Raw genomic sequence first — 14,808 nt, 5'->3', positions numbered from 1 at the left:
CGACAACGATTAGGTAGTAGCCTACATCCACACTGTAATATTTAGAGAACAGAAATGGCTGGAGGACTGCAGGACTGTAAATTATAGCTATATATATATATATATATATATATATATATATATATATATATATATATATATATATATATATATATATATATATATATATATATAATTTTTTTTTTTTTAATGCTAAGGAATAATTTGTGACGGTGACATTCCTAGGAATTGAAAGTACTATAGGTACACGGAATTTATACTAACATACTAGAACACCTTTTCCTCTGACGAAAGAATTTTAGCTTGGAAAGGATGATTACACGAGAAGAGAAAGCTTTATTATCCCCGTGGTGCCTGTTTCAGTTCCTTTCCCCTTTCACTGGTAGTATTTTTTTTTTTTTTTCATAACCATCCACAACTTTTAAAGGACTTATATATTCTTTGTATTGCAGACTCTAAAAACGCATTTCTATTCGTTTAGCTTAGCACAAGTGAAGTTAATATCTTTTGCCCCCATTCTACGTCTATCCAAACGATTTATTGCAGTGACCTTAGTGGTAATTAAGGCGGTAAGACCACACGACCATAGCAGTGAAAGGATTCAGCAGAATTTCGTCGTTATCTGCAACAGTTGTTTCAGATCGCTTTATTATAGACAGGCGATCGCTGCCTTACTTCTTGAGATCTCTAGCTGCCTCTCGGATGGCAGCCAAGCGATGTGAATGAAACTATACTGTAAAGGCGGGTTCACGCGTGCCAATTTTCGAATGAAATTACATGTCGCTATAAGCATCGACTGAACCATTCTAATCGGAAAACGTCACACATAGCGATTGGAAAGTATCGACTAGTTGGCGCCTTGGCGTGAATGTAAACAAACAGCTACCCATCAAGATGTCTTCCTCCAGTGAAGATGATGAAGTGATTGCTCTTCTTTTAGCATACCGGAAGTCAACAGAAAAAAAAAGTGCCTGTGGATATATCCCTGGCTAAGTAGAAGGAAAGAAAGGAGTGTTTACCATACACTTATCTTAGGAAGACTATGCACAATTGCGATCAAATGAAATTCTGACAAGTCTTTAATCCTCTCTAAACAACACCCTGCCGACTTTCATCGAACGACGATTTGCACAAGCTTTCTTTTTTGTTTTTCTGTATAATTAATTTCTGAGGTCCCAGATGTGTTCTTTTCCCACCAACACTAACATTTTCTTCTCTACACCTGTGGAGACTACATTTTCAAAGCTTACTCCGTGACGTCACAACGTAAATAAAGTCGCAAATCGACTGAACAAGACGCAACATGTTGGTCTCCTTTTGCGACTGGCTAGACACGGATATTCGGTCGGAAACTTTATCAACTTGCAATTTCAGTCACTAATTGGCACGTGTCAACCCGCCTTTAATTCATTACGTATGATATGCATTAAAATATTAAGAACCACCCCCACCACTCGAACATGATTTCCTGCATTAGGAAAACGGGAAACAGAATTTATAGAATGAGTGAGAAACATATGAGGACATATTGAAAAGGGCCATTAGTCAAACTTGTAAGGATTTATACAAGGAACAAGAGATATATACAGTAGAGAGACAGCAAGCAAGTGAAATACATGGACGGCTTGGTACAAGATAGTGGAATATATAACAGAAGAGAGCACAGGATTTATTGAAAAAGACATGATCAGGCGCTCCATTTTCTCTGAAGTCAAATAAATGGCTCATTGGTAAAGTTATATAGTATCATGAGATCAAACTAACAATAAATATTGAAACTTGAGTCAGTGAATCCTGCTTGGCCAAAACGCACGTGGGCAGTTTGCTGTAGTATATGACAGGAATGGTATGTGCAGGTAATAAATTTACTTCGGTTACTTATCAAATCTATTAAACCGATGAGGGTTTCCTGTCATGTCGACAACAGTCCTGATATCAACCTTGTTCTAAAGGCAGTCAAGTATACAAGTATTTATATTGTGAATGCCACTGAAAGTGTAATCCCTCGATCCTTAATTTATTTTTCTAAGTAAACTATAAAGACCATTTTATTACAGGAGGTCCAGCTGTTTGCATTGGTAGAGCAACATGCAGTGGTGGGGCAAATGAGATTTTAGTAGATTATTTTGAAACATGTAATCACACAATATATTCCTTAGACCATCCTATTCTCTTAGTTCTTGACAACTACGTGTACGACTCCCATGTATCTCTCGAGGCTGTTTTTACCGCTAGAACATGGCATTGTTCTTCTCACAATACCTCCTCACACCTCCCATAGGCTTCAACCTCTAGATTATTCTATGTATAGTTCTTTTAAAGCTGGATACAACAGAGCAATTGATAGGTGGCAGTGATCTAATCCAAGAAACACTGTCACCATCCATGAAATTCCAGCACTGGTGAAGCAAACTCAAAAAGTAGCAGTGATCCTAATATCATTTAAGGGTTTCAACTTACAAGCCACAGGAATCTTCCCATATAACAAATATCTTTCCTGATGTTGACTTTGCCTCTGCAGTACCAATTAAGTGATCAAGCCAGTGAGCCCGCTGATTGTTCTAAAGAAGATGAAATTCATCTAGAATATAGATGAAGGAGCTAGGACCTTCACCCAAGAAAGCATGGCACAGGGTGACATCTCACAAAAAGATAAATGAACTATGAAACTGCTCCTGTAAAGAGGCAAAACATTTGCATTTCTTTAAGTACTACCATTATTTACTTTTTGTTTTGTCGATTCTCTTCCTGAAAAATGTGGATGCATTAGTTGGCTGAGATACCTCAGGACTGGAAGTTAGCTAATGTTACACCAATATTTAAAAAGGTAGGAAGGATGATGCGAATAATTATAGACCGATCAGTTTAACTAGTATAGTATGTAAGATACTAGAGAAAATCATTAAGGGTAGTATTTGGGAGCATTTAAATGAGAATAGATTAATTAGAGATACCCAACATGGCTTTAGATCAGGGAGGTCCTGTCTTACAAATTTGCTCGATATCTTAGAATATATTACCAAGGAGTTAGATGATGGAAATAGCATAGATGTTATATATCTAGATTTTAGCAAGGCGTTTGATAAGGTACCGCATAGGAGGCTAGTGTACAAATTGAGACTACATGGGATAGGGGTAGGTTAGTTGATTGGATTAGTGAATGGCTTTCTGATAGGAAACAGAGAGTAGTATTAAATGGGGCAATGTCTGAGTGGAAGGAAGTGGTTAGTGGGGTACCCCAAGGATCAGTGCTAGGACCTCTTCTTTTCTTGGTGTACATTAACGATTTAGATATAGGAATTAGTAGCAAAGTATCAAAGTTTGCAGATGATACTAAGATAGCATGTGCAGTACAGGGTGAAAAGGACAATTACAGAATACAACGAGACCTGGACAGGCTGATAGCATGGGCAGACAGGTGGCAGATGGAGTTTAATTCTAAAAGTGTCAGGTTATGCATTTAGGTAAAGACAACACAAACTTTAGCTATGAGATGGAGGGATGTTGGCTAGAGGCAGTAGAGGAGGAAAGGATTTAGGAGTAGTGATAGACAGGACTATGAAATTTTCAAAGCAATGTTTAGAAGCAAGAAATAGGGCAAATAGGATCCTGGGTTTTATAAATAGAAATGTTAGTTATAAAAGTAAGGAAGTGGTGCGTAGCTTATATAATTCCTATGTTAGGCCCCATTTAGAGTATTGCATACAGGCCTGGTCACCCCATTATAGGCAGGATATCAACATGTTAGAAGCAGTTCAGAGAAGAGCAACTAGGATGATACCAGCATTAAAGCGCCTGGAGTATAGAGATAGATTAAAGGAATTAAACATGTTTTCATTTGAGAGGAGATGTATAAGAGGGATATGATAGAGTTATTTAAAATGTTCTCAGATACAAACTACATAGATGTGAGATCTTTCTTTACCTTAGAGGAGGGAAGTAGGACTAGAAATCATGGCAGGAAGATTAGAAAGCAAGGCTGCAGGTTAGATATAAGAAAATATTTCTTTAGTCATAGGGTGGTAGACTTCTGGAATGCATTGCCAGAGAGGGTTGTAAATAGCACTACTTTGACAATGTTTAAAAACAGATTTGATAAGCACTTAAATTTATTAGATTTATAATTATGTATAGCGCTGCATGATAGTTTTTATAAGAAATTTACAATAGTTAAACAAGACATGATCCCCATGTATGGGGATCACAGAATGTAGAGGAATTCGCTGCAGGACTTAGCCCTGTTAATGGGCCAAATATTTAGAATTAGTATATAATGTATTGTGTAGTACTTGTAAGTGTATCTTTAAGTACTGATGACGAGGTCGCTGTGCGACTGATACAGGATAACCTAGATGGGCCCTGGTGGCCCTTTGTTATCCTATTATTTATGTTATGTTATGTTATGTTACAATATGATTTTCTTCTAAATTGCATACGTAATACAATTGATGTTGATCTTGTTAAATCATGCTCAGAAATGCAGAGCAGAGTAATCAGCCTAAATGAGACAGATCTGGGGACAGAAGAGAACTGTATATTACATAACTATGTAAGGAGAACAGTGTTGCCACATTCCTTGTGTGTCATAAAAGATGACTAAAAGTAATGGAGCAAGGATACTGAGGATCCTCTATAGTATTTGTTTTCACCACAGAATGGAGCATGACACATCTGCTATTCTGCAACAAAGGAGATATTTCTGAAGAGTAATGATTTGAGCAAAAGTGATAGGGGAAGGAAGATAAATGGTTGTGGTGAGAAATTAAAGACAGTTAATGCGCTGAATGGATAGTGTGAAGAGTTTTAGATGGAAGAGAGTTATCTTTGAAACAAGAAAGAGTGGCTGTGTGCAAAAGGGATGAATGGATGGATAGCAGCTATGAATGCATAAATGGTATGTAATCTTGGCATTTGCTTCTGTTTGTTCACCATTGATCAAGAATGGAAATGGGTCCATTATGATGAATCAGAGATAAATTATTGGGGCCTGATACAGAGTGACCCAAGTATATTCTGTAACTAATCCTTAAAATATATTTGCTATAGATCAGTGCTTTGCCCCTCTAGAGAGTAAGATGTGAATCAGTGCTTGCAGGGATGAATGTGTGGTACATATGGGTGCTTGTCTTCATTATTTCTCTTCACAGGGAATGTCACTAAGGATTATAAAAATTAATATATAGATGTAAAAAACATATATTTAGACCCATAATAATATAAGCTAACATTCAATTTCAAACACAATACAGTTTATAATAAACTCAGCTTACAAAATATTGGAGTTAGTGAGGAAATTTTATCCCTCCAATTTTCATGATAAATCCCATGATGTACATCTGAACCTTAAGCTCCATGGGGTTGCTAGTGACATGGAACCCAGGCACCCCTGCCTGCTGCAGTGTAGACTGCTGTTCTGCCACCTGTCATGGAGAGTAATCAGTGCATTAGTATCTTGTTGATATACAACTCTTAGAGTGAAGTATCAATGAAACATAAATCAAATGTTAAAAGAACAAAGTCTGGTATAATGAAGAAAATTAACTTATTTACTGATTCATAAAAAGAAAAAATACTCAAGTGAGGAACTACTTGCTATTCACTTCAAGTCTTGTAGTTGAACTTGACACTAACAAAATTTAAGTATGTATCTAACTATATATATAACAGGCAGGCATTCCCACACAGGCTGGTCCAGATAAAGCACCACAAAATTATCATCCACACCCTTAACCCTGTTGGCCCATGGTCTCGTGGACCATCATACTAAAAATAAAGTATATATACCTCACAGAAATCTCAGTGCATCAGAAAACCAAGTTATGAATTATCTATGTCTACAGAAAGATTGTTAACAAAGAACCTTCTGGTCAAGCACATTCTGGATGAAGAGATGTGTGTTGGTAATCTCCTGGGAATGGCGGGTGGTGAGTTCTGTTAGCTGCTCCTGGTGCAGCCGTGGCAACCGGGACAGCACATGAGCCTTACCCTGTCTCTCTGCTGCTGTGAGTTCTTCCTTGTGACACTTGAGGAGACTGTCTTTCTCTGCTGTAAGATATTATATAAGAATGACAAAATGTCCCATAACCTTCAATTTATAATATACATATAGTACTTGAACTGATTTTCTGACAAATTTGGCTCGATTGTGTGAACACACAATAGTGAAAAAAGAAATTGGTGATAAATTCATTACTTTGCAATTTCCCATATAAAACAAAATAATCATAAATCTTAAGGTTTTGATGCAACATCACAGATAAAAATAAAATGTTTTAATATCTTGTGGAAATTATTTCAATCTATGACACAAAATTAAAGATTAAGAAAACTTTATGACATACTTTTATGTTTGTTGAGCATCTGAGCATGTCGCTTGTGAAGGATCTTCTCAGTCATGTGCTGCAGCTCGGCCAACTCCTGCATGATCTCAAATGTGGTGTTGTCCAGCAGACAGTGAGCCAGAGATGAGAGCAGGTCATATGGTAATCTCTGCTGAAATTTACTGAAATAATATATATTAAAATAAGACAGCATTTATCAATGAAATAGAAAAAAAAAAAAACTAAGAATGTGAAATTATCTGGTATCTGCTGTTGGTCAGCATACAGGTTCGTATTATGACATGATAATCTGTATATTTAAGTTAATATGTACATCATCTTAAAGAAGTATGCATATAATATCAATGCACTATTTTGTAAAAATGATCAAGGAATGTCAGATGGTTCACAATGAATGAGCCTTCAAAATTTCTGCCCTAGTTCAAGATATTATACATTTGATGAAATAATAATGGCCTATCATCAAATGTATATATATGAAAATGTGGTATGAAAATCACTGTTAAAATAAACATGCTGAGAGCCATATCAAAAGTTGGTCATGGGCCTCAATATTTACTATTGGCCCTTGTCAGTAGCACATGACAAGACTGCATGTTGTGGTAGTATTTATGATTTTTTTTTTTTTTTTTTGCACACTTGGCTATCATTGGCTCATATTGATGTTTTTGAAAATCAACACATTGTGCCGGAAACAGAGTTGGATTAAGTTTAGATTAGAGTTAGGGTTAGGTTAGCTTAGATCAAATTTCTTTTGGTTTAGTTGGTTGGGGATACCAAAATAGATTAAATTTTGCATTTCCTAAATAGATCTAAGGAGACAAATGGCTATATTTGGAAAAAGGAAGGACCTCTTGTAAATTTTTACCTAAAAGTGAATTCACTTACCATGATTTCTTACCATGATGAGGGCAGTCCCTCACCACTATCTTCTGCATCCAAAAGAGAGATAAAAAAAAAAAAAAAAAAAAAAAACATACAAACAGAAAGGCAATGGATGGCTAGTATGGATGCAGAGAAAATAAGATAACTCCAGACAACAACAAAAACTCAAAAAGAACATGACCCAAAAATTCACTCAGCTCACGCTTAAATGCTGGCAATAAAGAAGCAGACACAACCTTCTCAGGAAGAGAATTCCAAGGCCCAAAACTCTAACACTGAAAGATCATGTTCTTACATCAGTTACATGACACGGCTTAAATAACTTTTTACTTTGACCTCTAGTGTGGTCATTGCCCACCCTTGTGAACAGGTGAGCAAGGTAAGGCCATTCATAATCTTGAAAATCATAATGAAATCGGGTCATAATAACTTTCCTTTAATAGAAAATAAATTTAGAAATGCTAAACGCTCAGTGTAAGAGAGGTTTGTCAATCCACTAATTTTCTTAGTCCATCGTTGTTGCACTGATTCTAGAAGTTACCTGTGTTCTGCAAAACACTACAGAAATCTATAATAGCTCTAATGCATGTGGTGAAAACTTGAACCACGAATTCCGGGGTTCTACAAATTGTACCTTTGAGCATGTTGTTAGCAACACCACTTGCTTTATAAAAAATTTTTAATATGCAAGTGAAATTTCAAGGAAGAATCCACTAAAACACCTAGGTCTCTAAATTCATTCTTATTTGGAACAGGATTCACCCCAACATAAGAGTCAACATGTACAAAATTGTATCTGCTGAAGTGAATATGAGCACATTTGTTGACTGAGAAGTTAAGGCCCCAAGAAAGATTCCTTCGGTACAACAAGGACACACCATTCTCTATAATAGTACTAACTGGTAACTCATCTGATGTGGTAAGTGGAAGAGCAAGATAGAGTTTCAAGTCATCGGCAAACAAGACAACTTTACTCCTAAGTCCAGAAACAATATGGTTAATATAAATCAAGAATAAGATGGGTCTTACAACAGCTCCTTGTGGGACACCACTCAAAACATCAATGTCACAACTCTAAAAACTGTGGACAACTTTCATCTTGTGCCCCAACAGAAAGTCACTCAGCAATCCAAGCAAGGGGTTAGTTATTCCAAAAGAAGAAAACTTATTAAGTAACACAGCATGATTGACAACATCAAATGCTTTACTATAGTCAAAGTAGAGCACATCAATAGCATAGCCAGAGTCCAAGTGAAGGCTAACACAATCATATATATAGAGTACTGATCACTCACAAACAGTCCAGCTCAGAAACTAAATTGTGGACAGAGCAAGGCATTATTTTTAAGTATTTATATAGATAAGATACTATTATCCTTTCAAGTGATTTAGAACATGTAGAAGTTAAACTAATAGGTCTGTAATTAGATGGATTCGAGTGAATGCCACCTTTAAAAAGAGACAGAGCATTAGCTTATTTCCATTCTAGAGGTACCCTCATAGAAGAGATACTCTTGTTGAAGATAAGGTAGAGGGGATATCATAAGGCAACAGTACACTTACCGAAGACAATGGAAGGTAAACCATTGGGATCACAACTAGGCAAGAACTAACTTACTACAACAGTCACCTCTCTAAATGACTAAAGGGAATTAGAAACTTGGAATGGGTAAGGCTCAGGTAAAACACCATCAACAAAGACTGATAAGAATTGATTAGTCAAGAGATTGGTCATAGACTTATAGTCACTGTGCCAAGCTCCATCAATAAGGAGATCAACAGAGGGGTTATCGGTTTTCTTTCACCTCAAGTAAGCATGAAAACGTTTCTGATTACCAAAAGAAACAAGTGAACATTCATACTTTGCAACAGCCTCATGGATGTTACATTTATAATGCCTATTAGAATTCCTAAAATCAAACCATGCCTGAAACACCACAGGGGAATGACGACCAAGGGTAGACTGAAGACGCTTGTAATCCCTCCAGGCTGCAACCTTAAGAGATTCAATAGTACTGAAACCTTACCAGTCTATGGAGGGCAAGAACTCGGATGCTTAATAGGAACAAATTACTTAAAAGAATCAGTCCAAACATGAGCAAATTTGCTATAACATTCTTGTACATTATACCCTAAAAATTCAAGATCCCAATTAATCAATGACAAATAATCATTCCAAGAAATAAAATTACCACAAAACTAGTCGAAGTGTGAATCTTCACTCCTCAGAGATGGAGTAGATAAAACAACAACTGAATAGGATGCCAGTATGGCTACAGCCTGGAAAAGGAGCAGAACCAGTTAGGTTAGAAATGCAATCAACATTACTTGTAAAAACCAAGTCTAATATGTTAATTGAACTAATTGTTTAGTTGACTAAATAGATCCCAGTACAAATACATAACAAATATGTCCAAAGCTAACATTAGTAGGGTTCTATGACACAGATGCTAGTTGAGCATTACTAATTTTCCAATATAATTATATAGTAATTATAAATGGTGGGGGGGTGATGAAGAAATCTTCAAATTAGTGATATGGGGCAATACAAAAGTTGAAAACCTTCGTAACTCAAGAACATACATTTGGGACAAATTATAGGCACTGTCCCCGAGAAGCCGTCCCGCGCGCTCGCCTCGATTCCTGGCTCCCACTTCGCAGCTCCTCCACCCAGCTGATTTGACGTCACATATATAAAGCCAAGCTATTGGTCAGCGAGAGAGAGAGAGAGAGAGAGAGAGAGAGAGAGAGAGAGAGAGAGAGAGAGAGAGAGAGAGAGAGAGAGAGAGAATGATAACGAATAAGGAGAATATGAAAGAGAGAGAGAGAGAGAGAGAGAGAATATGGCAATGAATAAGGCAGCGTTTCTCAACCTTTTTACCCTTGTGTAACCCTTAAAATACATCACATGTCTCAAGGAACCCCTGCGCAAAAACAAATTTATATATCATATATTTATCATTTAATGTGACGTCAAATCAGCTGGGTGGAGGAGCTGTGGATGGGGAGCCGGGAATCGAGGCGAGCGCGCGGGACGGCTTCTTGGGGACAGTGCCAAATTATGTACACGAACAATCAATTCACTACATTTCTCAGCAGAAAAACATAAGTCACATCAGATTCGTTGGTTGGTTGTAACTCCAAATTGACCGTACGGAATGCCTGCTTCTTAATATTAAATATGGACATTATTATTTATCAACCTTTATCCAAATACGACTTACGCAGGAATGTCTCTTGCCAACATCTGTAACTTCTCAAGCATCTTGTAGAGTCTTTCTTGAGTGTCTGATGAGTCTGACCTTTCTCCATTCATGGCTGTGACTACTCGCCAGACCTTAACCAGATATACGGATTGTACACTATAGCCAATCTAGCGAAGTGCTCTATATTCTTCCCAAGAGTTTTACTCAGTTATTTCCAACATAATTCTTTAACAAAAGCATCTAACTGAATAACTAGTTCATACCCTTATCACTATATCAGCTGTTAAGGGTTAGTTGACACTACACTCAGAAACTCACATAACGGACCCACTGCAGGCTCTAGCCCATAGGTCTTATGGTCACCATAGGTAATTTCAGTGTTTACAGTTTTCCTTTCAAAATACGATATTGACCTTGAACCAAGAGAACTTGAGTAGTGTTACATAAAAACGTATAATTTATTCTTGTGCACCCGTTATGTTTTGAGTGCTGATGGCACAGGCAACTTGTCAGTGTACGGACAAAGACTATGTATAAAAATTTATATATAGTCTTTGGTGCGGACTATTGACTGGGGAGCATAGCCTAAATAATCACGAATGAACATCAGCAGACTGATTTGCTGCCATCAACAAAATCTATCATAGAATACATGGACAGAATTGAGCACATCAGGCGGACGGTACCAAGGGTTCTTATATATTCCTTGGACGGTACTCGGGTATAAACATTAAACAGGAGGATATGAACATTTCGGCCCTTTTTTTAAGCTTTTTGTTGATAAAACACATAATTTACGCTTACATCAACTGACTGAAGAATAATTTGAATGGACCAAAACCAAAATATGGCTAAACACTTTTTCAGATGACTGCCTGTATGGCAGTAAATCTTTTGTCGAGACGATTACCTAGAATGATTAATAGGATTTATTATGGTTACTGTACAATGGAATACATTTCGTATTACGATTTTCCTTGAGATAAGGAATTGACAGATAACTTGCGTCATGGATGACGTGAACTAGTAGGTGTACCTACTTACCTGGTAGAACCTACGGTAGACAAACTTTCCCATAGCATGTTTGTTCCTTTTTGTTATCTATTTACAAATGACTCAGTCTTATATACTCTGAAACTATTTTTCTATTATAGTAGATAAAGTTGCACAATTTTACATGTAGCACAGACTGAAAAACAGTAGAATACATAACATGTATGTTAATTTCTATTGTTTTCAGATTGAAGTAGCTATAGTGTATGTATGAATATTTGGTTACTATTCTTATTTTTCTTACTAAATTAGATGGATATTTGCTGAATATGACGTAGCACAGACGAACAGAGATATGTAGATGATCATCAGCAACAGCGGCAGCAGACGCCGAGTGAGTCCCGGCGAACAGCTGATCAGCGCGCAGGTCAGCAGCACCCCGATCCCCCTCCGTCAGGCTATCAGTGTTCCTACCTCCACCAGTAGGAGCTGAAGGATGGAGGCACTAATCCCCATTATAAACAAACTTCAGGATGTGTTTAATACCGTGGGGGCGGACTCAATGCAGCTGCCGCAGATCGTGGTGGTTGGCTCCCAGGTATGTGGTGCGTGTGAAGGCTTTTCAAATATGTGGCTGCTTGCTTCCAAGGAGAGGCCGTAGCTTTGAGTTACGGGGGCGGGGTAACCAGACTACCTCTTTTCCAGCAAAATTATGTAAAATAAAGTCGTGTAGAGTTACCCTACCATATTATTGTTCGTATTTTGCCCCCTTGGTTGCATCATATTGTCCTCCAAATGTCACAGCTAGCAACACGTAATTAGATAATTTTGATGATATGGTAAATTTGTAGAACCGCACCTGTCTCGCTTCAGCGCATGTAAGTATGATTTTTTTTTTTTTTTACCACCACAATTCATACCTTTAAATATTCAGTAGACTTAGCCATTGGCATTGGCGTGTTTCCAGTGAGTTTGATGGTTATTAGTTACAAATCCATGTATTATAGAATATTCCCCGGCACTGTCCTAATGTTGACATTCCTCCAGCTGTCCTAATTTTTCGGCTGCCCCTTTGCAGCTCTTTCACTCAGCTGACTGAACGTGGGAATGAAAATATGATAACCAAAATTAGTTAACGTAACCCAATTTAGCAAGCATACCCTAACCACGCTATTGGTCAGAGGGTTTCTGAGGAAGACGTATTAGTGGTGTGTGTTACCTTAACTAGGTTAGGTTAGTTTTAGTTATATTTTCATTCCCATGTCCTGTCAGCTGAATGGAAGAGCTATGAAACGAGGACAGGTGGAAGGACTTATATTAGGACACTGCCTATCCCCCAACTTGTTCCAAAAAACCTTGGGATCCTGTGGTTAATACAGAAATTTTGGATATAAAGGAGAGAAATATAACCTCGTAATATCATGGGTAGCTAATTGTTTATAATACATCCATATTCCCCTACCCACTCCCATCCATCACCATTCCAAACAAGCTTGGGGACATGTGGTGAATCTGGGGTTTTGGATGGGGGGATATTCAGAATTTTTCCATGAACCTGTCATAGCCAGGAGGTTTAACCTCCCCCCACCCTCCCAACTCCCTTGGAAGGACATTATCTTAACCTAACCAAACAAAACACCTCAGAAATAACACTGTTATGCCTTACTGATGAAGAAAACTGTCATTGGTGGCCCCACAAGTGGAAGCATGTTATTGGTGGGACATTTTTGTAGCTACCTTTACATTCCAATATGCTGCTACCCACAAATCACAGTTATAAACAATAAAATAATTTCAGTGTTTGCTCTTGACTGGTGCACAGCTCACTGGAATTAGAAAATCTTGAATTTTTGCCATACTTTAGTATGTATCCCCTGCAATTTTTCCATGTTTATGGGAAGGTCACCAACCCTTCTACATGACATGTGAGTTTCATGCTTATATCTGATACAGCTGGATTAGAAACATCTACTATATCATGTAATAATTTTGTAATTGACATGCAACACTTATATCTTCCTCTTAACAATCTCCTAACTGCCACATTATAATGCAGACCATTTTGAAGTAAGTCTAACCATTGTAACCCAAGCCAATGCAAGGGGCATTGCATTGTGTGGGATTCATCCCAAAGTTTTTTAAGTAACAGTGATGATAGCACAAGTAACAAATTTTTTTACTAAAAAGTATTTGATTAAACTTGCAGTGGGATTAATCATTCAAAGTGAGCGATTAGAAGTTGTTTAGCCACAGAAAAGCCAAACTATACTGATACCATAGTAATGATTGTAGTATGATTGTTAAGTTGTGTAGATTTTTTTTTTCCTATTAGGCAGTTGATAACTAAATCACGTTTTGATTAAATGAAACAAGGAAAATTATTCTTAATCATCATAGATATCATGACATATCTCATTCTTTCCCTCATCTAAAAAGTGAAGGTCCTGTTTGAATATGCTTAGAATTTATAGTTTATATTTGCTGATAGGCTGATACTTTTCAGAGTGCAGGGAAGAGCAGTGTGCTTGAGAGTCTGGTAGGGCGATCCTTCCTGCCCCGCGGCATTGGCATTGTGACGCGACGGCCCCTTGTGCTGCAGCTGGTGTACACCACATCAGAGGACAATCAACACCGCTCAGCTGAGACAGGTATGTTGTCAGTATTCCTATGGACTGCCTCTTTGAGAAGATTGTCACTAGCATGAGGACATCCTTGATACTTGCCATATTTATTGTAGCTTGCTGTCAGTGCACTATTGAACTTTTTTGGTTTATTTAGTTCTCTTCATTTCTTAGTTTGGGTTACATTCTCTAGGATATTTAAGACTAGCACAATGCGAAGCTAACGATAGGGACATACGTACAGTAGTTGCCAAGATTTAACATTTTGTTATTGAGCTTATATTCTATATGGTTGTATAAGACCCTAAGGATGTACAGTTAATGATATCTTTGAAGAACTTCACATCAATAGAATAATGTCATTATAGTAAGAAATACACAACACTTTCCATCTGACATTGCACTCTCCTTTTTACCCTTGTGCTACAGTTGTCAATATGTGCTTGTAGTAACGCTGTCAGATGTGCTTTTGCCTGAATACTCTTACATTCAATTTGATAAGATCCCAGAAAGTAGTAGAAAACAGTAAAGATTGCTTGGGTGTTAATATATCATTTGAAGGCTCAAAAGTGGTGATTTGATTCTCTCTCTCTCTCTCTCTCTCTCTCTCTCTCTCTCTCTCTCTCTCTCTCTCTGACATTAGAGACTCAAGACTTGAAACTGTGGGCTAAACAGATGAATTAAGTTTGTCTTCCATTGTCTTAGGCCATCTGCACCCATCAGGGAATGGATGTAAGGTGCAAGCTGGAAAGCTGTGATCTT

At 37.4% G+C, this 14,808-nt stretch overlaps 2 protein-coding genes and 1 long non-coding RNA gene across 12 annotated transcripts in view; 2 read left to right on the top strand and 1 right to left on the bottom strand.

The window, feature by feature from the left end:
• LOC123514236 overlaps positions 1 to 5,962 on the top strand; it is a 28,154-nt gene extending 22,192 nt beyond the window's left edge. Inside the window, exon 3 of the long non-coding RNA XR_006677543.1 lies at positions 5,841 to 5,962. This is a non-coding gene — a long non-coding RNA (uncharacterized LOC123514236). The remainder of the gene's footprint in view (positions 1 to 5,840) is intronic.
• Positions 5,181 to 11,809, bottom strand: LOC123514234 (protein DGCR6-like). 4 transcript variants are annotated; one of them, XM_045271961.1, is made up of 4 exons: positions 11,730 to 11,809; positions 6,342 to 6,502; positions 5,861 to 6,045; positions 5,181 to 5,420 (listed from the first exon to the last, which is right to left on the bottom strand). In XM_045271961.1, exons 1-4 carry the CDS (start codon positions 11,792 to 11,794, stop codon positions 5,283 to 5,285), a joined length of 549 nt encoding a protein of 182 aa, XP_045127896.1. In that variant the 5' UTR covers positions 11,795 to 11,809; the 3' UTR covers positions 5,181 to 5,282. The 4 variants fall into 4 exon arrangements, with proteins under 4 accessions (XP_045127896.1, XP_045127897.1, XP_045127893.1 ...); XM_045271962.1 differs by lacking the exon at positions 11,730 to 11,809 and adding an exon at positions 11,477 to 11,540; XM_045271958.1 differs by lacking the exon at positions 11,730 to 11,809 and adding an exon at positions 10,451 to 11,152.
• Positions 11,810 to 11,863: 54 nt separating this feature from the next.
• Positions 11,864 to 14,808, top strand: part of LOC123514231 (dynamin-1-like protein) — a 102,732-nt gene continuing 99,787 nt past the window's right edge. For all 7 annotated transcript variants that reach the window (XM_045271952.1, XM_045271951.1, XM_045271948.1 and 4 more), the window contains exons 1-2: positions 11,864 to 12,023; positions 13,929 to 14,073. In XM_045271952.1, coding sequence (XP_045127887.1) covers positions 11,922 to 12,023; positions 13,929 to 14,073 — 247 coding nt within the window. In that variant the 5' untranslated portion in view covers positions 11,864 to 11,921. The remainder of the gene's footprint in view (positions 12,024 to 13,928; positions 14,074 to 14,808) is intronic.

The sequence above is a fragment of the Portunus trituberculatus genome, chromosome 37 (assembly GCF_017591435.1).
Source record: "Portunus trituberculatus isolate SZX2019 chromosome 37, ASM1759143v1, whole genome shotgun sequence".
In the NCBI taxonomy this organism is placed as follows: Eukaryota; Metazoa; Arthropoda; class Malacostraca; order Decapoda; family Portunidae; genus Portunus; species Portunus trituberculatus.
Note: the sequence above shows the minus strand (reverse complement) of the source record. Positions and strands in the feature narration are given on the sequence as shown.